Source organism: Toxotes jaculatrix, chromosome 22, assembly GCF_017976425.1.
Source record: "Toxotes jaculatrix isolate fToxJac2 chromosome 22, fToxJac2.pri, whole genome shotgun sequence".
NCBI classification, from domain to species: Eukaryota; Metazoa; Chordata; class Actinopteri; family Toxotidae; genus Toxotes; species Toxotes jaculatrix.
This window is the reverse complement of record NC_054415.1, coordinates 16,729,689-16,754,191: the sequence shown is the minus strand read 5'-3', so window position 1 is coordinate 16,754,191 and position 24,503 is coordinate 16,729,689. Positions and strand designations below refer to the sequence as shown.

General features: G+C 43.8%; 2 protein-coding genes across 4 annotated transcripts in view; both read left to right on the top strand.

Annotated features, from left to right (window-relative positions):
* The window catches only part of chst11 (carbohydrate (chondroitin 4) sulfotransferase 11), a 51,492-nt gene that overhangs the window by 17,308 nt on the left and 9,681 nt on the right, over nucleotides 1–24,503 (top strand). The window lies entirely within an intron of this gene.
* On the top strand, nucleotides 16,196–19,908 carry LOC121176536 (sialidase-like). 2 transcript variants are annotated; one of them, XM_041030619.1, is made up of 2 exons: nucleotides 16,196–18,997; nucleotides 19,088–19,908. In XM_041030619.1, the coding sequence occupies exons 1-2, from the start codon at nucleotides 16,745–16,747 to the stop codon at nucleotides 19,373–19,375; spliced, it is 2,541 nt and encodes an 846-aa protein (XP_040886553.1). In that variant the 5' UTR covers nucleotides 16,196–16,744; the 3' UTR covers nucleotides 19,376–19,908. The 2 variants fall into 2 exon arrangements, with proteins under 2 accessions (XP_040886553.1, XP_040886552.1); XM_041030618.1 differs by having other exon boundaries at nucleotides 19,043–19,908.

Here is a 24,503-nt window from a genome sequence, read left to right as displayed (position 1 = left end):
GTGGATTTTCCCTAACTCACACATGTTCATACAGTGGGTATTTTCTATTTCACTGTCGTTGATCCTGTTCTTTGCTCTTGTTTTTTATCTACAGGTGACATCAATCCAAAATCCTCTTTCAGTGCAGAAAAACACTCCACTCCACATCATTTCATGATGGTTTTTGCCCACTTGGTATTATTACAAAAATCCAAACTTGTTTCAGTACTCTCTTGACCCAGGGTCCATCTGGTGCAAATCCGCATAAATTTGTGTTCATTTTCTGTCTCATGTCAACTTCTACCTCAAATTCTACTATTTTTACATTTATACATGCAACCCAGTAAACATGAAGATAGAATATACAGGACAAACATCTTGATCAGGAAATTAAATTCCTTGCAGATCAAGTTACTTTGTTACACTTCGGCTAAAAAAAAATCATATAGAATCCAATACTTTAACTCACCTTAAATGTTGTAGTATTATTGACAAAAATTGATTGGTTTCTCTGTTTAAGGTCCTATATTTTCACTAACTCATTGTCTGTTTGTGAAAGGGTCAGTTCACCCAAATAACACAAAAAACTTTAGCACAAAGGAGTGACAACTTTTGTAATTTGGGTGAACTGACCCTTTAAAGGTGGCAAAACAGCTTATGTAGTTTTACCCTCCACTGCATTTCTTTTTATATCAGTATATATAGTATGTTCCTGAAAACACCCCAAACACACATACACACACAGGCTTTTCCAAATGTTGCTGTTGCAGTGTGGCAGAAATGATGTGTGTTCAACTTCTGAGAGAAATGTAGGATGTGTTTTTATGCTGCAGGTCAAATCAAACTGGTCTAGTCCACCAGCAGAGCAGCCGACCGGTCGATCACCATCGATGGTTTGTTTAGTAGCTGATTGGGAAGTTCCCCCCTCCTTTAAGTGAGCCTGGCTGCTGAGCCAGTGTTAGTGTAAAATCAATCCCATTTCTCTTCCTGTCAGCAGCACCACCACATGGACTGCTTTGTTTTTTTTTTCTGCACATGTTCGATTGGAGGAACTGGGCTGAAACTGGCTCCTTCCTTCTCCATTTTATGCTTCAGCAGCATCAGTTGCACATGCCACAAAGCACAAATAGTGTTGACGCAGAACGTTAGCACCCAGTGCTGCTTCTGCTGATGTCATCTGAACTGAAGGCTGGCTTCACGCGGTTTCTGATCACTCTCTCTGGTGTTCTGTGCTTGTCTCAGAGTGGCCACAGAAAGAAAATTTCCAAAAGCTGTATAAAGGCAACTGGACTCACTTGAGGTTCTTGAAAACATTTCACCTCTCATCCAAAAGACAGTTCTAACCAACTGGTGGGGAATCCAGGTATTTATCTTATTGTGAGGTCGTTCACACCTCGAGGGTCGTCGAGGCCACATGTCAGTCGATAGGGTCACATGGGCCATGGTGTGAATGGGTGTTGATCAGTCTGGGGAGGGATCTGAAGGCTGCATTATAAGTGACTGATAAGTGGTGTCGTGGGCCACCCTAATGACATAACAGCAAGGTGGGGGAACAACTCACATTTGACCTCAACGACCCTCGAGGTGTGAACGATCCCACAGTAAGGTAAATACCTAGATTCCCCACCAGTAAGTTAGACTTGAAGAAGCTTTGCAAGTCCAGTTGCCTTTGTACAGCTTTTGGAAATATCATGACTTGGATGACTGAGAACCTTCAAAAACAAACAGGGAGAAAAAGTATACACATATCGGGGCCATCTTTTTACTGCATTAAGCACTTGAAATACTAATTCGCACAAGCGCAACAACAGAGCAGCTTTCTCTGGACCACTGCAGTCAAGCCCCTAAATTTGGAGTGCATCCATATTCTTAGTTTTATGGTAAAGGAACCATGCAGCATTACCAACTTCATTCCTTGCTTTTTCAGACTTTCCAAAGACAAGTGTTGTAGTATGAAAGTCTCGACCTGAAGAGAAGCCATAAATTTGTCAAACTGCATTGGATTTGGCAAAGATAGAGTGAGGATATGCACGTGATGGTTTTCAAAATGAGGAACAAAGTATATAATAAATCCAAATAAATGAGATGAAATGTCATAAATGGGATAAAACATGTTACCCGTCGTTCTTTGTGCCTTGAAATCATTTCCTTTCTGTAATATTCTGTATGTAGTCAAAGTTATCCTGAGCTAAAATGTATGATTTTTTTTTAACGTTTTTCCAGGAACCCAAAATCAAAGAACAAAGTTATTCCCTCAGATTTTATAACGTATTTATTATATTTCATTCTTCTGCTCTGTGTAACCAGGCTTTGGGGCTTTATCTAAATTGATCTTCCTTCCCTCTGTCTTAGTATCTGTCTAAGCCCCTGTTTTCTCTCTGGATTGCCAAGACCTAAGCCCTCTCTCTATATTTAGTGCTGGAGGCTAGCTGTGGCTCTGGTGGAGGCTGATCTGGCTCCTAGCAAGCCCTCCCTGGGACTCAGCTCTCCCACAAAACCTTTAATCTTAAGGGCCGCACCCCAGAGAGGAGCTAGATGAATGAGATGCTGGCAAGCTGGCGGGGGGGGGCTGTATGTCAGAAAAAGGGGAAGATGCAGACAAGCTGAAAAGTAGATTTGAAAGAACAAGTGTGTGAAGAGGTGGGAAATAAAGAGTGGGAGAGAAAAGCAGAAAATGAGCTCATAAAAGCAGCTCGTTAGCTCGTTCAGCCTCTGAATGGAATCAAAGAGAGGGAAGAAAAAAGAAACCTGGCACACAGACGAGCAGGGTTTACCGCTAACACTCATTTATATCCCTGTGAGGACTTTCAGAGGCCCTGTCCATCTTGGTTCATTTTCTACTTGTGCTGTTTTGTCAATAAGAATCATGGTGAATGACACTGTTACACATGCCATCTAGGCTGTTTGATTTAATGAAAAGCGTTTTTTTTTTTTACCTTTGGTTACCATGGGTTACGTGGTTCAAAGACCTGTTCAGGGTGTACCCCTTGCCTAGAGTCACCCACCGCGAGCCTTAAGAGGATAAGCGGTATAGAAATTGGATGGATAGATTCTTGTTATCAAGGGATGTGAAAACTGTGAACTGTGAACAAACCCACTCAGATGTCAGATGGAACTGTGATTCCAAGGTGACAAACTGGCCAAGTGTAGACAGCGTAACATTACAGTGCAGTTTGAAAGCAGAGCACTTTAGCAGCAGTCGGGTTTCAGTGCCAGTTCCATGCAGTCAACTGTTAGAAATCCATCACAGAGAGGAGGCAGCCTACACCCACAAGCAGACCAGAACACAATGCAGCCACAAGATGTGTTTTGGGTAAATAACTTGCTACATATCTTACCACTGCTGGAATGGATCACATTTCTGGGGCCAGATGTGCAGAAGTGTGTACATTCAAAAGTTAAAAGTCTTGTTACGTGTGGTTTACATTTGCACATGCCTGCTGACTCCTAGCGTTCTCTATATATAGATGCTGACACACCCGCGTTTTAACTTGTTTGGACAGAAGCTGTATTCAGTCTGTCGTAACACTCGTCTCTAAATGAGCACAATCTCGTGGCCTGTACTGTTTTTATTCCAGTCTCTGTGCAGAAAGTTGTTTGTGCATTTTTTTTTGGGGGGGGGGGGCATACATCTGGCTTCAGACTTCTTCTCTGTGGGTTGATGAAAGTCATTCTGGGAAGTGTAAGAAACCGCTAAATGAAGGCAGGTTGAGAGATTAAGGGTACCTTCAAAAAAAAAAAAAAAAAAAAGCTAATTACAAGATTTCATGATAGAAATAACTCCTGTCATGTACTGAGCATCAAAGAGTGATGATATCCAGTACACAAAGAGAGAATAGAATAGAACTGAATAAATTTTATTGTCCAGGAAAAATTTAAATATATTGGTGTTCAGCATCTTACCCAAGAATCACTTAGACATGTGGACTGGAGGAGACAGGGCTCAAACCACAGAACTGGGTTAAATGAGGCCTTCTTGATTATTTGGGGTGGGGGCAGGGGGTAATTACTGCAGTTAAGTGCCCATACCATCCAGAGAAATTTTGCAGGAGGACATGACATTTGCATTGTCATCAAAGCTGAGCTAAAATCAACCAATAAAATCTGTGTTTTGTAGATGACTGGCCACCATAATTTACTTAAAGAAAGGCTGACCTCTTATCTTTTGGATATTCTACCCATCATCATGTCAAGTCCCTCCCATGCTTGTCTTAAAATCAGTCTTGGCTTTGTGTATCTTGGCCCTGAGAACAAAAAACATCTCCCAGTTTCAAAACAGCACCTTAGCTGGTTGTATCCTTTCTCTATCCCAGACCTGAACTGTTTTTGTGCTGGGCTTTTCCCTCTTCACTCGTCTGTCTGTACTTTGGCAATTAGAGGATGACGTTATAGTCTGATTTGCCAATTGGAGGTCTGCATGTTGCCTTAGTATTTCCATAACAGAAATCCAGAATGTGTGATGTGCGAGTTGGACAGTCCAAATATAGCTGTAGATTTAGGAGGTATGGTTCAGGTTCAGTTCCACATAATCAAGCCATTTAGACTTTTTATTTAGCATCAAAAGTAAAATACAGATGATACAGTGCAAACTGAAAATACTGCTACAGTGCAGATTTAACAAAATGTAATAAATGAAACGTCCAAAAAAAATCAAATGAGAGGAAACGAGAGCATGAATGGACTTATCCTCTTCATCACACATAGAAAGATGTAAAATAAAAAAACAACTAAACTATGTTTGTGTCTCAGAGGCCACTGTGGAGTTTAGGTTACATTCTCATGTTAAATATTAAAGGCAATTTCCAGGTAGGACATTTTCCACATTTTTATCAAGGTTGGATGTGTAGTGCTGTACTTTGGGCCTAGGAAAGTTTGAAACTATGACTTTTAATAACTCATCTCACCCTGTGAGCCACAATGAGAAATTCAGCCCTTGAAAAATGATGGTCGGCATGAATGTGAGACTCACCATTAAATATGATTGAAGTTAATGAATTTTTGGAGCCATTATTCATAATATGATGGTATATTAGACCGTCATCATATCAGAGGTGTGATGGCTGGTGCAGGTGGCAGCAAAGTTTCATGTCATGACTTTCACATTTTAAATCACATAATAAATATAGCTCACCCCCCCCCCCCCCCCCTTCCCTGGGGAGGGATCAGAGATCAGGGATTTAGTGTCTCGCTCGATGATGCTTCAGAAGGTGGAGTCCCTTGGGATTTGAACCCAGGCACCTTTCTCACCATACCATCCTGCTGTTCCAAAATCAATTATGTTGATTGATCTCGGTGGAGTGTGAGTGTGTGTTTGCTCAACCAGTGTGGATGAAATGTGGGGCAGATAAAGCCTGAGCTCATAAAATGCAAATAAGCTGCTTGGTGCATAAAAAAGTAACAGGTATACATTTTCACAAAAGTGCAAATGCTACTGACTTCACAAAAGTCCAAATAAATGGAAAATTACCCTGAGATGAGAGCAGCTAGTGAACCAGAACAAAATCAAAGCAAAGCTGAAAAGTTACTGGTAAAGTTGGAAACAGTAAAGCTGGGTGAGAATTCTCTGGATATAGCGACACCTTTCACGTTATATGTAGTCAGCTGGCCCATTTTTAACATAGAAATACTGAAGCCTGCAGCTTTAAACCTAACCCCAAACACTTATTTCATTTTCCTTACTGTTAGCTAAAAAATAAAAATGTGTCCATTTTGAACTGTTGTTACATACATTTTCCAGTGTGTAGTAGCCTAACCCTCAATTCCTAATGCAGAATTCTAAGAAAAACGTAAGTGATTTGAGAGTAAAGTCAGAATTCTGAGATTAAAGTCAGAATTTGTCTCAGAATTCTGAATTCATGCCACACGTGGCCCTAATCCTCTTCTTTACCTGTCATTATATGTGTCCTTTGTCATGTTTGCTTCAGGAGTTTGATTGTTCGTTTCTGGTGCCATGTAGGGGATGTTATAATCCCAAATCCTGCTCACAGTCTGTATATTTTCTTCATAATCTTCGTCTCTGTGAGAACTGAATTCTTCCCAAACCACCAAAGCATCAGTCGTTTGGGCTATGCAGAGCTTTGTGTGTGTGTGTTTTAATGACTTTTTAATTATCCTGTAATCAATGTGTCCAATGAGGCCCATTAAGACACCGTGGATGGTCAAAGGTCACAGCTCAGCTATACTGACATTCACCCTTAGAGTTTGGTGTTACAGTGACTTTTTCAAACCATGTCCATGAATAGAGATGTTGCGTACTCTTGTTTCATAAACTGGCACACTGCAGTTGTACTCAATGAATCGCATTAATCTTTCATTACTTAATTCATACATGCTAGTTTTTACTAGTGTGTTTGTCAGCAGGATGTTTGCAGAACAAATGAATGAATTTTTTATGCATATCAGGGGAACAGCTAGGCTTCAGGCCAAGGAACAATGGATTAAATGCTGGTGGGGATCCAGAGCTACAGTTTCTTCCATAAGACAATAATCAGTATTTTACCAGAACTATGAGACAGAAAGACACAGAGGCTTGGCTTCATCGGCTTGGTGTGTGTTTGCTTGGTGGAAAGTCACATGCTTCAGCCTGTATTACACTTAAACTTCACTTTACCTCTTCGTCTCTCCCTCCATCTGTCTGTACGTCAGTGGTGAGCTTTCATCTGCTCGTTCTGCTGTTTCCACCAAGCCCCATTTCAACTCAGCAAGAGCTGTAATCATCCATCCTCACAGACCTGTGTGTTTATGTGTGTGTGTGTGTGTGTGTGTGTGTGTGTATACATTCTTATATGCTTTTGTTGCCATCTGTTAAATCTACAATTGAGTTTGGTTTTTTGTGTACATATTTAATGTATGTTAATGTATGTTTAGAAAGTTATTTTTTTATTTGAACACAGTAATGATTCCTCAGTGAAGCCAGTGCTGGTGGACTGATGAAATGGTGAAATAATCAGAAGAAATGAAAAAAAGAAAGAAGATATTTTAAAGTGTCTAGTGTTGCAGTCCCCCCCCCCCCCCCCCCCCCCCATTCTTTACCAGTGTCATTTTGTATGGTAGAGGATTTGGGGCACATGGGGGGAAAAAATTGTAGAATTCTGAGTTTAAGGTTTAAGATTAACTCAGAAAAACTGAGTTTAAACTCAGAATCCTGGGATTAACACAGAGAAACCAAGTTTAAACTCAGACTCAGAATGAGAGAATGAGAGAAGAGTCAGAATTCTGAGTTTAAACTTGGTTTCTCTGTGTTAATCTCAGGATTCTGAGTTTAAACTCAGTTTTTCTGAGTTAATCTCAAGATTCTGACTGTAATCCCAGAATCCTGACTTTAATCTCAGAAGTCTGACTTTAAATTCAAGAATTCTAATTTTTTTCCTTTTTTTTCCCATGTGGCTAATTCTCTTCCATAATTTTGTCACTCTCAACATCCTGGGATTAACACAGAGAAACCAAGTTTAAACTCAGAATTCTGAGAGAAGAGTCAGAATTCTGAGTTTAAACTTGGTTTCTCTGTGTTAATCTCAGGATTCTGAGTTTAAACTCAGTTTTTCTGAGTTAATCTCAAGATTCTGACTGTAATCCCAGAATCCTGACTTTAATCTCAGAAGTCTGACTTTAAATTCAAGAATTCTAATTTTTTTCCTTTTTTTTCCCATGTGGCTAATTCTCTTCCATAATTTTGTCACTCTCAACATCCTGGGATTAACACAGAGAAACCAAGTTTAAACTCAGAATTCTGAGAGAAGAGTCAGAATTCTGAGTTTAAACTTGGTTTCTCTGTGTTAATCTCAGGATTCTGAGTTTAAACTCAGTTTTTCTGAGTTAATCTCAAGATTCTGACTGTAATCCCAGAATCCTGACTTTAATCTCAGAAGTCTGACTTTAAATTCAAGAATTCTAATTTTTTTCCTTTTTTTCCCATGTGGCTAATTCTCTTCCATAATTTTGTCACTCTCAACAACCAGCAAGCAGTCATTGTTTGGCCACCAATGTATCCAATTGGAGTTTGGAAGTTTGCTTAAGTACTCCTGTAGAGGAGGGTCTCCTACCACTAAAGCTGCACCAACTAATAACAGCTGATCAAATTATTGCGTGTAATGTTAAAGTTGCCACTCGCAGTGCCAAACCCACAGGTCTTGTATCAACAGGACAGGTCAAGTCTAGAATTAATTTAGAAACATTTGGGGTTCGGTTCCAGTTCCTGGTCCTGTGCAGGATGCAGGACTCTCAAACAGCAGGCCACCACATAACAAATCCATCATTTTTGCTTCAGTTCAAGCATCTCTTCAGGTACCTCTCTGCAGGGAAGAGGACAGCAAGAGGAAGAATTTTCTGTGGGAAAACTCTTCAGTCTGGTTTTGATTTATGTTTTTCCAAGAAAAATGGTCCAAATTAAAGATACTGAATATTGGCAGAAAATGTGATTCAAAAAGCCAAATTGCTGTAACTCGAACGCGTCTGCAAGCTGTACGTGTAGAGGCACGGTTGTCTCTTGTGTGCATGTGTGCATTTGCTTTTAAAAAGCCCCTGCTTTTACTTGGATGTGTTACAGCACTACAGATTTAAAGTAATCAAAACACACAGGGGGGGAGGGGGGGGGGGAGGGGGGGGTAGACAAACTGGACCAAGTTCACTCTGAATGAAGCTGAACTGGAGTGAAATCACAGCAAAGAAAAACTGAAAAGATAACAAGCTGTGTGTGTGTCACGGTGGGGTGCAGCCTGCCGAAGGGAAACAGAGGCAGGCTGAACTAGAAAAAGTCTCTAGAGGCTGTAATGTTCATTACTCTAAAAATGCTAAAAATGTGCTTTTTCTTGTCCTCAGACTGTGTTATATGAAAGACTACGAGGTTATTAATATTAAAGTTCTTATCGTGGGATGTGCAAATTTAATTTCAATCCATTAAGTAGATTTATTGTATGCAAGTGGAAATTGTGGTTGAGTTGTCATGAGAAACACTTCTCTCAACCACATGTATCCACAGCACATTTAATTGCAATTGGACCAGTGCAATCATAAACCAAAGCTGATGGAATTATTTTTTCAATAATGTTTAAAAAAATGCTACTTTTAGAGGCAAACCCACAGAGAACAGTAAACATAGTGGAGGATTTAACAGCTAAAGAACCAGATATTTAGTTCATAGAGACCAAATCAGAGCAAAAAAAAAAAAAGATTTGTGAATCAGAACTTTATTATTATTATTTTCTCTCCTAACAGGGATATATAGACAGAAGGTTTTACATTTAATTCTTTGGATGAGTCTAGATTGTGATTTCATTCCCATTAGACATTTGTAAGTAGACAGTGCAAAGATAACAAGATAACATACCCGTACCCCCCCCACCCCCCCCCAAAAAAAGAACACACTGGAAACTGAGATTACCTACTTACGCTACTGTGTGTGTGTTTCAGGGGTTAGTGAAGGGTGGGTGTGTGTGTGTTTAGATTCCTTGTAGACTGTTTGGCCTGCTGTGTGTGTGTGTGTATTCCAGTAGTAGTGACCTGTCTCACCCTGTACTTTGATCTGACCCAGTGAGCTGATTCAGCAGCAGCAGCAGTGTGAGGGGTGTTTTGTGACTTATCCCTCCCCTTGTTTTGTTGGGAACACAGCTCACCCATGATGATTACTGTCCACTGCATAATGACAAAGCCTCCTGCTGGGGTTGTGGTCAGGGGGCTGCATGGGTTGTCATGTCTTATTTTTAATAAATAGTGTTCTGCAGACACTGTCATCCAAAGAGAAACAGAAAGGCATATATTTTTAGCATGGTCCCAGTGGTAATAACACAAGCAATCCAGAAGATGAACGGATGAAGAGGAGTGCGTATGAAACATCAGACAGGTGTTTATGTTCATGAATCCATCATCCAATGGGCAGGACATACATTTGTAAAATGGGCGTATTAAGATGAAAATGGTGGTGGTATGGGGGGGAATACCTTCGGCTTGATGCCCAGACTGGTCAGCTCAAGGTATTTTTGAATTTTGCTTTTGAGGAAAAACAGAGAGATTAAAGGCTTTTCAGTATGCTTCAAACTAACTAGTTTTCCTGCCAATTCTGATCCAATTAACTTAGTTCTTCAAACACAGTCAGGTGGTTTATTTGTTAATCTATGATGAAGTTTGAGTTATTTTAGCTATGATAAGGAACCAACATAACCTGTCAAAATCTCAGACTAAAGGTTTTCAGTCTTAATTAAAGCTGCACTAAATTATTTTTGACCACTGGGGATCAGCAAAACAAACTAGAAGCGCAACATTACTATTTTATCACCTTGTATAGTTGTGAGGCAAATGTGTCTGCAAACAGTTACCTATTCACACATTCACAAACATAGCACAACATCAGTGTTCATTTTTGGGCACTCGATGAATCGTTTAGCCCGTTCAGACCCGGCATTAAAATGAATCTCAGGTGATCCGATCACAAGTGTAAATCCTTCCGACATCAGACCTAGAGTCAAGTTTTTTACACAGGTTTTGAAAAACATTGCCAACTAAAACACACACAATAAATGCTGTTCTTACATATGTTGCATAGAGGGCTTTTTTCTGACTTAAATAGCTGAAAATGATTGGTAATCCAGGGCTTTTTGTCCTTAAGGCATGTTTAAAGTTGTCTGGTTTCCTCCCGCTTCTCTTACAAGTATAATTGAGTATCATCGACATAACAATGGAAGTTTATGGAGTGCTTCCTAAAAATGTTGCCTAAGTGAAGCATATACAAGGTGAATAGAATTGGTCCAAGCACAAAACCTGGTCGAACTCCTCAACTGTCTTTTGCATTATCCAAGGAGGATTTCATCGTTGCTGAAATTGTTTGGGTGTGTTCTCCAGTCAGGCCTCTGTGGGAGCTGTAACCTCACATCCAGCCGAGTTTAGCCTGTACCCAGCTGTTAACTGGGTACAGGGAGGTTTCGCAGCTTTCCCTTCCCTGCAGCGGGGGGTATCACTTAACCCAGGCCACATTCTTCTTCTTCTAAATGTAGTTTCAATTAATAGCTCGTCTTTTCCGGAATCATTCCACATCTACTCTTCTTCCATCTCCCTTCCTCTCCTGCTCTGATGGAGCTGCTGTGTCTCAGTCATCTTTCTTCATGTGGCACTCCTCTAACTAAACAAACCAAGGACAGTAAAATTCTATTTTTAACATCTACTATCAGGCATGTGTGATTGTGATCCTTTGTCTCTTTACTGTGGGTTGATGATTTCTGGAATGAAAGCTTTTCTAAGATTGAAGTTAAACAACTCTTCAGACACGGTGTAGACGAGAAGCTGAATGTAATGTAAATGTATTAGCAGCTGTATATCAATGATTCCAGTGGGATTTCTGTTTACTGCTTTACAGCAGACTTAAGGAAAAAGAGTTTGACACCCAGTACATCACAGAATTTATTCATTAATATTCTGGGCATCTAGAACAGCTTTCTCATCTGACTGATGGTGACCTTCTCTTGAATATCCAAACAGAATCTTTCATTATTTCATTCCATAATTCCATTCTAGCAGCATGGCCATGTGGATCACAGTGTAGGTTGTTCCAGACAAAAATACCTACCCTGAAATACTGATTAATAAGAACTACTGGAATTAGGCTTAGGGTTACAGACTGTGATGAGCCACTGATCTAAAAAGAAGTTTTTCTAAAGCAAAGCAGTCCATGACTAATATACGAGGCAGTCTAAGGGGCCATCCACATGGAGACAAGTTTAGGAGTATCCGCAATAGTGTTTTTTGTTGTTTTTTTTATCATATGGGCATTTTTTTAAACTGGGCCCCAGAGTGAACAAATCTCAAAACGCCACCCTTGCATTTCCATGTTTACAACTCATTACTTGTTGCTCTACGACCATGAGTAACAAGTGGAATAGGACATGGAGTACAGCATATGCCGCTTTTACGCAGCGCTAGGCAGAGGATCTTGTTGTGAGCTTCCATCATGATCATGTCATGCCACAATGTTTTGGAGCAGTCGACAGCACCCACATCAAAATCATGCAGCCATCTACCAACTCCATAGACTACATCAATAGGAAAGGCAAATGTTACCTTAATGTACAGGCCGTCTGAGATTACAAGTAGAGATTCATGGATGTCGTGATAAAGCGGCAGAGATCTGGCAAGATGCCTGTTCTGAAGAAGCAGATTGTGGACGAGGAGGAGGCCATACCAATTTTTCTTCTTGGTGACCCTACCCACCCACTGCTACCTCACCTGATGAAGGAATATTCAAAGGATGGCTCCACACCTCAGGAACAGTACTTTGGGCTATGTTTGTGTAGGGCACAATTGGTCATTGAGGTCGCCTCAAGGCCAGATTTGGTGTACCTAAAAGGCCTATGGACATAAATGTGGATAACCCGCATTTCATTTACTCCTGTTTTGTCAGCCTCCTTACTGTGTTGGAAGTATTCTGTGTTGGGAACAACACAAGGTGAAAAGGACTCATAGCCTCCCACACAGTGCAATAAGTTATCACACTGACTGTAATGAGGGGGAGGGAAAGAGTGAAGAGAGTGCTCATGAAGTACGTTGACCCTTAAAGACTGACTGAAAGACCAATCTTTTTTTTGGAAAATGTGATTTTTTTATTTTTTTTTAAATTTTGCTTATGCCATTTTCAAAGTTTTGAGATGTTCCAGTGTTTAAAGAATGAAATGAAAAATAAAACAAATGGCTGCAACCATTTCCAGACCTCTTTATTAGAAAACAAGGTGCAGCAACAAGTGTGCAAATACAGTATCACATTAACTATCCTTAAGGTAAGTCATAAAGTCAACCTGTGTAAAAGGCAAGTTCGGTGCTTTCTCAGTCGTGTTGAAACGGTGATTGCCTGTATGAAATTGAGGATGTTTGTTGCTGTGGAGTGTCGTGTCGTTGTTGGTGTGTATCGTCCAGAGTGGTTTGTTTGTTGTTTCAATAGTGCGAAGGAAGGCCGGTGTTGTGGGGTGTGGGCTTGTATGCATGAATGCTGGTGGGTGCCCCTGGAACTGTCCATATCCACCGCTGCTACTGTGGGGGTGTGCAGTGTGAGGTTGTTGTGAAGTAATGCTCTCATCAGGGAAAAGCTTTCCTGAGTAGTGCTTGTAATGTTGACTATATCATAGCATATGGCAAGCTCATTAAGCTTGAAATCATGAACCTAACTGGAGCATATCCCTGTGCTGCTTCACAACGGCAGGAGGCAGACTTTCAAGGGATTTGATGGATGTGACGAATCAGTAGAAAGCTCCAAGGCTGGAGATGAACTTTGTCTGGAAGACAATTCTTCCAGGTCCCCTGTCTCGATGCCAGCGTCGATGGATCATGTATTTTCATGTTTGTCTTTTTCAAAATGAAAAAGAAATCGTTTTTGTCTCCGTGTGGACAAAGCCTAAGGGACAAGTTCCTGAGGCAGCATGTTAGCATTGTCATGTTAGCATGTGCAAGCCTCACCACTACAGAGTGTAGTTGCAGTGTTGTGAATAAATGACAGAAAATGCTTCATGCCACTTCACAATCAACCAATCAAGCATTCTGAGTTGCAAGTCATTAATGTTTAATGAGCACTTAATATTAAACAGGCTGTCCAGGCAGAGAATATAGAACTATCTCATTATCGATTGAATTAATGCAGTCAATAGTGATTTTTAGGAGTACATCTAAGCAGCACAAATTTTTTGATATGTACAGTTTACATCTTCCTTATTGAAGTTAATGTTAATTGTGCTTTTAAGTGTTGCTGCAGACAGATTTTAAACATGAGTTCAGTCATGTTCAGTCATTTGAAGACAGCCCCACATGTCTGCATCATTATAGCTCATCATTAACTCCTTGAAGAAATCTCATGGCTAAAAACTCTCATGAATTACTCATCAACTCATGTCAACGGAGAGCATTTCTCTAACTTTAGATGTTTTATGCATAAGACACTGGAGAGCAGGCGCTGAGGACCAGGGAAGATCATTGCAGTGTGTAGTTTGTTGAGAATTTCATGTCTTTGTTGCTGCCTTGCATTGACAGACTGATTCTTCTCCCAGCATTCCCTCTATAACTAAAGTTTGGTTGTGCATCAACCCTGTGCATGCTGACCTTACTTTGGCTGACTTTGGCAGCGTAACCTGTTGCTTAGGCTAGGGTAGAATGGGGCTTCCAAGCCTTCTTGGGCTTGGGCTACTCATTTGAGTCTTTGTGTAATTCATATCTGTGTTTGGAACTGCCCTGATAAGGGACTGGCTCTAATCTTTAAAACAAAACCACCTCATGAGTTGTCCACCCAGGAGGTGCAGGAACACATAGATAATCAGAGGAAGTGGTTTTGTGGAAACTAAATGTCACCGCAGAAATAGTGGGATCTTGTCAAGGAGGGGATTGTCTTGTCAGTGATCCTCAGGTGGCTGGGTCCCTCCGCATCCGGCTTCAAAGATGCACCAGACCACGTTCCCCCTAGGGATGAAAAATGTTGCACTTCTGGTGGCTTTACTTTCTCTTTGTTTCAGGACTTACCTCAGGAAACTATGCGTTCACTCAGCTCTCATCACTTTTGGTTGTAACTGTCAAATGTAGTGATATTTCATTCACACTCTTTATTGCAGGGTGGAGTGTGGGGATGTGGAGGGCACACAAGGCATGAAGTGTGTGATGGAATGTGTGTGAGAAAGTTCACTGAGTTCGTTTCGATCCTGTCCGGTCAGCCTTGTCTGTATGAAGGCAGGCAGGGGGTTTCTCTTGCATCTGCTGTGGTGCCCCCGTCGCCCCCCCCCCCCCCCCCCCCCCCCCCTCTCATGTGACTGGGTCTCTCTCCACGCTTGGCTGTCTTCTGACCGAATTGTCCCATGCTTGACCAGATTTTACCACCACTCCGTGTGTGCCCCAGGGGAGAGGAAGACTATAAACAATCAACACTTCACTTCCTGCCATCTACCCAAGCCTTGAGCTCCATTAAGTCCACGTGGCCTTGGCCTCCCTCCCACGTAGTGAAACCATTACCAAAAACTTGTGATATGATGTCCCACAGAAAACTTTATTTTGTTTGCATAGTTTCTTTCTTCACTTGTTTATTGCAAAGAAACATCTTTTATTTAATGGCAATAATGAATACAGGACTTTCCCTCCCTGAATGAAACCAGATTTCCATATTTAGGATGTACTGTTACAGTAAATAATTAAAGCCAGGACTTTAATTTAAAGCTATCCATTGACCTTGTATAAGTTTCCACTATCTGTCTGGTTCATGCATCGCTAACAACTTGTCCAAAGTCTGTTGTCGGTGTCATGAATGAGTCACAGAGAGTTAACGTCTGTGGTCTTGGTTCCCTCTTAACCCTTTCATGCATAGTGGTCTCTACAGTGGACAGCTATTCAAAAGCTGTTCTCTTGTATATGCATGGGCTTTATTGTTATAGTTCCATATCAGCCAACACGGTGGATGCTTGTGCACTAAAGCAAAAAATGCCAACAGATGCCATGATGTTTCATGCACACGAAAAACAAGTATGTCTGCGTTGTGAGAAAACATCAGATTAGTAGCATTAAAAATGTTTTTATTTCATCGTTTTCACACAGAATGGACATGTTTGTAACTCCACAAAAAAAGGTTCATAAACAAAATTTCAATTGTATTTTTTTTTCATGCCTAAAGAGGGATAAAAACACATGGGAAAAAAAATCATAACTGAGGTTTTCATAATTCATGCATCAAAGGGTTAAGGTTACTGGGTATAAATTCCTTTCCTTTTTAGTGGAGAGGGAATGTTGAGTCAGGCAGAGAGAGGGCAGCTATGACTCAGGGTTCCTGGGACTTTGGGATTAAGCACATGTGGAATTGGGGAACTGACGTCATGCACAGGAGAAGATAGACGTTTTCCAGATATTTCGGGTTTTATTTATCCAAGTTTTGAGATGTCTGTCTCATTTTTTTTCCCCAGGTTTTGCCTCTGAGGCAACATAGATGCTGCCCTCTGTCCTCTTTATATATCTGTAGTGGTCAAGTGCAGTCTGAGGAACACTACAGTTGTGGTCAGAGGTGTGCTGGAGTGCACAAAATAAAAAAAAAAAGTGAGTAGTTTTCCTGGCTGCAGTCTGTTGAGGCAGTGGAGAAGTTACAGTGATCCCGACCCCATGTCATGACTAGCCCCTAAGGGGGCTATTTTTTGAACTCTTCAGTGGACTTTTGGACATTTTTAGTTTAAGCTTTGGTTATAGTTCCTGTTTTATTTTGAAATTTCTGCCCTTGTGTATCTGGTCTTGTTGTACTTCCTGTCTTTGTCTTGTTTCCCGCTTTTGTCATTGTTTTCCCCGCCCTAATTGGTTCCACCTGTTCCCCTTACCCGTGTGTATATATAGTCTGCGTTTCCCTTTGTCTAGTGTCAGTTCGTTTATTGTCTCATGCCTTCGTCCTTCACGCCATGTTCCATGTTTTTGTCCCTTGCCTTTGCCTTGTCTCGTTCCTCGTCTTGCCTCTCGTCATCGTATTCCCAGTCAGGTTGTGTATTTATTTGTTACTTTGTTTCTTGTTTAGTTTTAGTTACTTGATCCATGTTTCTCCTCTCTAAGAGTGATTTTGCGTTTGCGTTTTGTAACTTTTGTTTTCGAGCCTTTTTCCCCTTAATGGGTGATCTTTCGTTTGTTACTTTGTCCAGTTAGTTTGTCTTCCTCCTCAGTGAGTGATTTTCTGTTTGTTACTTTGTTTAAATAAATAATCATTAGTTTGGACTACGTCTGTGGGGTTTTGCATTTGGGTCCTAGTCCTTGCCTCCTCCCTCAGTCCTGACAGAACGAACTGACCAGAATGGACCCAGCAGACCCCATCACAGAGACGGACTTGAAACTCAAGTTCTTGTCCATGTCCAAGGATTATCTAGAAATGAAAGCTGTTAGTGAAGAGCTTTCTGAGACCTCTCCCCGTCTTAGCAGGCTGTTTGAGCTAATGCAGCCCGGAACTAGCTACTGGGAGTGGAATTGGGGTAGGAAAATGCTCCGCGACCTAGTAATGGAAAAACCTTGGACTATACATGTGTTTCCAGAGGTCGCTGCATTGTCGGGACTGTCTCCGTCTGATCCGGCTCTGGTCGACACCCAAGGTTTTAAAAGCAAACTGGTCAAGTACTTTGGGAGTAAGATATTTACCCGGCCAGCCTCCCAATCAGTTAGCCTCGGTCCGGCTAGCCTCCAGCCAGTCTCCCCTGTCCCTGCATCGGGGATCCCGGCCACGTCTCCGGTCGGCGGTCCGGCCGACAACAGTTCCTCGTGTCCCGTCAGCGGTCCGGCCGCCATCAGTCCCTTGTCTTCAGGCGGCGGTCCGGCTGACACCTGTTTCCCGTCTTCTGTCAGCGGTCCGGCCGACATCAGTCTCTCGTCTCCAGGCGGCGGTCCGGCTGACACCTGTTTCCCGTCTCCTGTCGGCGGTCTGGCCGACATCAGTTCCACGTCTCCCGTCAGCGGTCCGGCCGCCATCAGTCCCTTGTCTCCAGGCGGCGGTCCGGCTGACACCTGTTTCCCGTGTCCCGTCAGCGGTCCGGCCGACATCAGTCCCTTGTCTCCAGGCGGCGGTCCGGCTGACACCTGTTTCCCGTGTCCCGTCAGCGGTCCGGCCGCCATCAGTCCCTTGTCTCCAGGCGGCGGTCCGGCTGACACCTGTTTCCCGTCTCCCGTCAGCGGTCCGGCCGCCATCAGTCCCTCGTCTTCAGGCGGTGGTCCGGCTGACACCTGTTTCCCGTCTCCCGTCAGCGGTCCGGCCGACATCAGTGTCACGTCTCCCGTCGGCGGTCCGGCCGACATCAGTTCCACGTCTTCAGTCAGCGGTCCGGCCGACATCAGTCCCTCGTCTCCAGGCGGCGGCCCGGCTGACACCTGTTTCCCGTCACCTGTCGGCGGTCCGGCCGACATCAGTTCCTCGTCCCCCGTCAGCGGTCCGGCCGCCATCAGTCCCTCGTCTTCAGGCGGCGGTTCGGCTGACACCTGTTTCCCGTCACCTGTCGGCGGTCCGGCCGACATCAGTTCCTCGTCTCCCGTCAGCGGTCCGGCCGACATCAGTACCTCGTCTTCAGGCGGCGGCCCAGCTGACACCTGTTTCACGTCTGCGGACGGAGGTCCGGCCGACTCCTATCCCTCGCCTCCAGTAAGCGGTGCTGTCAGCGGCCCGGCCGACTTCTGCTCCTCGACGCCGGCGGTCCGGCCGACTCCTGCTCCACGATTCCTGTCGGCGGCCCGGTCGACATCTGTCTCATGTCTGCAGACGACGGTCCGGCCGACACCTGCTCCACGCGCCCGGCCGGCGGCACGACCGATTCCTGCTCCACGCCTCCTGTCGGCGGTCCGGCCGAACCCTGCTCCACGCGCCCCGCCGGCGGTACGGCCGACACCTGCTCCACGCACCCGGCCGGCGGTACGACCGACACCTGCTCCACGCCTCCTGTCGGCGGTCCGACCGACACCTGCTCCACGCGCCCGGCCGGCGGCACAACCGACTCCTGCTCCACGCACCCGGCCGGCGGTACAACCGACTCCTGCTCCACGCACCCGGCCGGCGGTACAACCGACTCCTGCACCATGCCTCCTGTCGGCGGCCCGACCGACACCTGCTCCACGCGCCCGGCCGGCGGCCCGGTCGACATCTGCTTCACGTCTGCAGACGGCGGTCCGGCCGATCACTGCTCCACGCATCCTGTCGGCGGCTAGCTCGATGTCGGCCTCACGTCTGCAGACGGCGGTCCGGCCGACACCTGCTCCACGACTCCAGCCGGCGATCCGGCCGACACCTGCTCCCCAGCCAGCGTCGTCCTCATCTCCGGAGGAGACTTGTCTTCACCCCTGTGGCCTTCCAGCCTCACCTCCAGTGGTGGCTCAACTTTGCCTACGTCGTCCTGCAGGTTGGTCATCTGAGCTGCTTCACCTGTCTGGTCATTCTCCCAAGCGCCATCACCTGTCTGTCCAGCCTCCTGGTCGGCCTCCCCAGTGTCTTCACCATTCTGTCTGGTCTCCAGGCCGTCCGCCTGAGGTCTCCTGTCCTGCCCTGGCTCAACCTCCAGGCCGTCCGCCTGAGGTTTCCTGTCCTGCCCTGGCTCAACCTCCAGGCCGTCCGCCTGAGGTCTCCTGTCCTACCCAGGTTTGGCACCCAAGCCGTCCGCTGGAGTTCCCCTGTCCTGCTCTGATTCCACCTCCAGGCCGTCCCCCTGAGTTCCCCTGTCCTGCTCTGATTCCACCTCCAGGCCGTCCGCCTGAGGTTTCATGTGCTGCCCTTGTTTGGCATCCAGGTCGTCCACCTGAGGTCTCCTGCCTCTCTCACCAGCTCGCTGATTGCTGTCCCCTGACTCCCTCCTCCAGACCCCCTCCACCCACCCTGCTTAGCATCGCATGTCTGACTGTGGGCCGTCTGGAATCCGGCCCTTTAGGGGGGAGTACTGTCATGACTAGCCCCTAAGGGGGCTATTTTTTGAACTCTTCAGTGGACTTTTGGACATTTTTAGTTTAAGCTTTGGTTATAGTTCCTGTTTTATTTTGAAATTTCTGCCCTTGTGTATCTGGTCTTGTTGTACTTCCTGTCTTTGTCTTGTTTCCCGCTTTTGTCATTGTTTTCCCCGCCCTAATTGGTTCCACCTGTTCCCCTTACCCGTGTGTATATATAGTCTGCGTTTCCCTTTGTCTAGTGTCAGTTCGTTTATTGTCTCATGCCTTCGTCCTTCACGCCATGTTCCATGTTTTTGTCCCTTGCCTTTGCCTTGTCTCGTTCCTCGTCTTGCCTCTCGTCATCGTATTCCCAGTCAGGTTGTGTATTTATTTGTTACTTTGTTTCTTGTTTAGTTTTAGTTACTTGATCCATGTTTCTCCTCTCTAAGAGTGATTTTGCGTTTGCGTTTTGTAACTTTTGTTTTAGAGCCTTTTTCCCCTTAATGGGTGATCTTTCGTTTGTTACTTTGTCCAGTTAGTTTGTCTTCCTCCTCAGTGAGTGATTTTCTGTTTGTTACTTTGTTTAAATAAATAATCATTAGTTTGGACTACGTCTGTGGGGTTTTGCATTTGGGTCCTAGTCCTTGCCTCCTCCCTCAGTCCTGACACCCCATAAATAAAAATCTGCTTAAACAGCTAGACAATGAATGGATGGATCTTATTATGTGACTTAATCATGACAAATATCAACCATTTTACTTCATTAATCACAGACGAGATTGTTTTGAGGAGGAGGCATAACATTAGTTGCTCAGTTTGTTCTCATTTCCACAAGCTGAAAGTTGAAAGGGTACGGAAGAGGATTAGGGCCACGGGAAAAATAAATAAATAGATAAATAAATAAATAAATAGATAGATAGATAGATAGAATTAAAAGTCCGAATTTTGAGTTTAAAGTTCCCATGTTAAAATTAGAAGTCTGACTTTTTCCTTAGCTCCTAATCTTGCCTCCAGTTGTGGGTTTAGAGGTTTACCTGGAGGCTCATGGAACACCCTCCTCACACCAGACTCCCTGGTCTACAGGCTTCAGCCGAATTCTTCTCAGGCACAGAGCACACAAACCAACCAAAAGCCATATTTTAGGCCTGTCATCAAGTTACTGACAGAATTAACAATAATTAGTGGGGGCACTTAAAGAAGACGAGCAGGCCGAGGAGACCAGCAGAGTACAGTAATGAAAAGATCAGATCTTGATCTGTGTTATTTTAGTCAATAACCACTGAAATATGTTCAAATCGGCCCAGTACCAATCCTTAGCATCGGCTTGGGATACCTCTACTTCCTGCTTTGCAGTGTCTCCCAGATAATGCATCATTAACACAGCCTGTTTCCAAACTGTCTTTGTGCTTGAAAAAAAAAAGTTGGAACACCTGTATGATTTGTTTGCATCAACTCCTTTCAAGGCTAAATTAAACTAGCCCTGGCAGGTTATCGCTTACCTTTGTGCCATTTAAGGTTATTTGCTGAACTTGCGCTGCTTTAATTAATTCATTAATTAATTAATAATTTAATAACGATGGAGAACAGAGGCATTGAAAAGTTTTATTGTTTTGTTACTACTCTCATCGCTTAATTATGGACAGTGTTTAGAACCATATTCTATTTTCAAGAAATCTTATCCAGTCAGTTTTGTTTTTTCCTGTAGGCAGATTTTGTTGATGCAGATCATATGACAAAGCTGTTTCAGTGGAAGTTGTATCCTATTGTCAAACTGAGGTACATTGATGGGCACTTCTGGCGTCCTGCTGTGCAAAGTACTCAGTCAAAACTGGGAATATAATAACAGAGAGAGCTGATGGAGGGTAGGGTAGAAATGGAGTTAAGACTAACTCAGGCTCAGAGACATGAGTCATGAGAGACATGAGACCTGACTCATGTCTCTGAGCCTGAGGTGAGGACGGATGCAGCTGGAATTGCTTGTGTATTATCTTCAGGTTAGCAATTATCATTAAAGGGATTAGACCAGGAAGAGTCACACACACACACACACACACACACACACACACACACACACACACACACACACACACACACACACACACACACATACACACACACACACAGCCGATCATCATCCCTGGAGACTTGATTGAAGACACGCACAGAGAAAATAATTTCCCCAAGTTCTTGTTTAGTGATGTTGCACCAACATTGCTAATCACTTGTATCTCTACTTCCCTAAAATCCCTATTAGTCTGCAGCACTTTGTGCAGGATGATAACAGCCCAACATACACACTTAAACACACAGAAGCCATAATAGTAGTGTCAGTATTTAGACTAAGTCTCCCCTTGTCTATGTGTGTGTGTGTGTGTGTTGGCTCAATCTCCTGCTGTGAAGGTAACATTAACAACAAATGAATCCCCCCCTTCCTCTTCCGGGGACGACAGCTACGAACAGGCTGTGAGTACAACACTGAAATTCAGGTGATAAAAGACATTTTGTTGGATGTTTTAGGTGAATTGCAAAATTGGTTAATTCAGAGGAGCTGCGCTTTGGGATGAGCAGCATCCGGGAAGCATTAAGTTTTACTAGGAAGCACTTTAAGTGTGGTTCTCAGTGTGGGTGACAGAGGGGCCTGCTTGTTGCACTGAGCTTGGAAGCTTCCCAGCTTCTGCCCACCTGCTTTTAGGAGGACCAATAAAGTTAGGGGTAATCTAAGCTTTTTCAAAGCATTTTCTGCAGCAGGATGATGGTAAGAGGGAAGGAGAGGTGGAGGATGATGGAAGCAGAGGACGGTAGCTGAATGGAGTTAGCTAGCAGTTTTCTGGGGTGTGTGTGGTTATTTGTGTGAGCACACAGAGCCTCTCTTTACTTCAGGGTACACACTGGAAGCCTGGCTGGGCTGCTGGTGTTTGTTTGGGCTGGCAAGGTGCGCTGCAGAGCGCTACAGCCCAAAAACAAGGAGGGGGAGGTAGGCAAAGGTGATGAGGGGAAGGAAGGGGGCAGTGAAAGGATGCTAGATGGAGTGTTTGTTTTTTTTTTTTTTTTGTAAAGTTACGTCTCAATAACTTCCAATGAGGATGATTGCAGTTCAAATTGTAAAGCAGCAGACGAGAATAAGTCATGTAACCATAGTGACATGAACGATGAAGTTACATCTGTCACACTGTGACGTATCACTGCGAAAAGAGTCTTAGAACCTCTGAGTCTGATCACCCCCTGAGTATGTGTTGAAGTTTGGTGTGGGTGTTTGTGTTAGTCTCATTAATTATTATTATTATTATAATCATTATTATTATTATCATTATTATTAATAGTCCTCCCACATCTCTCTCTCTTGACTCTGTCTCTCACACATGATCCCATCATGCTCATGTAAAGCGGCTTCTCGTAAAAAAAAAAAAAAAAAAAAAGGGAAGCGGCATCTTTTTACCAAGCTCCAGCATTAGCTCCGACTGCACGGACGTCAGCAAGAAAACATCCAATTTCTCTCTCTCCAGAAATACACCTGAAGATTAAAACAGAGAAGTAACAGAGTGTGTTTTGTACAATCAGCATGACTGTAGCTTGTTTTTCCTCCTTCTTCCTTTACCCTTGGCTTCTTACCCCCTTAGCTGAAACACTGGGTTTTCAGGCTCTGCTAACTTCCTGTGGAAATGAAAGGGCATTGGTATTCGATTTCCACACCTGTGTTTTTCTTCTAAAGACACACGGACTTGTAACGTGCTCTGCTCAGCTGTAGCATTAAAATTTGCGTTTAAGTAGCTGACCGTCCCCCAACAGTGGCCTCAGACTCATTGTGATACATCATCATCATCATGACGAGTACATGTTCGTGTGCTCAGGTGCTCTGTCGATACCTGACGAAGGTTCTGCCTTTCCCGTAACCTTAATAGATTCCAGCCTTGAGAAATCCAGCAGTTTCCATGGTTACGGCTCACTTCCCACCAACCAGTGAGCCAGGTGTTGGTGGGGAGACTTTTGAGTGACCTTATGTTCCTCGGGGGGTGTATAGCACTGAGCTCTGTAAGCTGGTTTTCGGTTCGGTGTGTGGGTGATGTTTCACTCAGGGTGTACTTGGGGTTGGGTGGGTTGTGGGGTCCGATGTCATTAGCGGTGCTCTCTCCAATGCTGCTCTGTGCGACATGATGCAGTCACACACACACACACACACATGCACTCACACCAGGACTGAATCTTCATTACCTTGAGCGCTACCGCTAGCCTCATCCACAGTAATCACCACTGCTGTGCTGACTCAGCCTGCTGGGATTAGAAGCATGAGCGTTCATGTGTTCTTCTGTGTGAGCGAGCCTGAAAACTAAATATTCCATGATTGTATAATTGCACTGAGAGCTCCTGTCCTCTGAGAATACAGTAATTGCCAGTATACACTGTCCATAGTAGAGGAGAGAAGTAACTGCATTATTAAAGGTCGGCTGTATCAACAAGGTTATCAATCACACCAGTGAGTGTGAAGGCATCCCTTCCCTCTCTCTATGCTCCCCCCTCGGCTTTTGAAGGTTGTGGCCGTCCGTCGGGGCTCGTTACGCTAACAAGCATTCGGCTTGCTCTCCGGGGGGGCGGGATAAGAGTTCACATACAGGGATCCTGGCTGTATCTGTGGTCAACACCAATTGTAAGCACACTCAAATAAAAATTTAAAACATCAACAGTCTGCTGAGAAATTGCCAATCCTCCCTCTATGCTTTGATGTTCTGAGGCTTGAGGATGAGAGGAAGAGAAGACGAATCCTTTCAACACTGCAGCAGTAAAACAAAACAAAAAAAAAGGCTGCACTACATTAGCTGTAAATGATGGAAATCCGGACAGTCGGAGACGTCCTCGTAATCCTGATGTTGTGTCCACGGATGAGAAAGCAGAAACAGATTTAAATTATGTGTGTGTACTCAACAGATTTGCATATTTGCAGTGTGTGTAGCTGTAAATGTGGATTCTGGCATTATCAGATTTACAGAGCAGATGTGCACATTTAAAAATGAAACACCTCTGTTAGTCATTTCGCCTTCCTGTGATGTGTTTTTGATGGTGTTGTGTGTCTTTGTGGTGTTTTGTATCTCTTTGTGGTCCTATTTTCTCCTCTTCAAAGTAATTTTCTGTCACTCTGTGGTTGTTTTACTTGCATGTTTGGAAATACA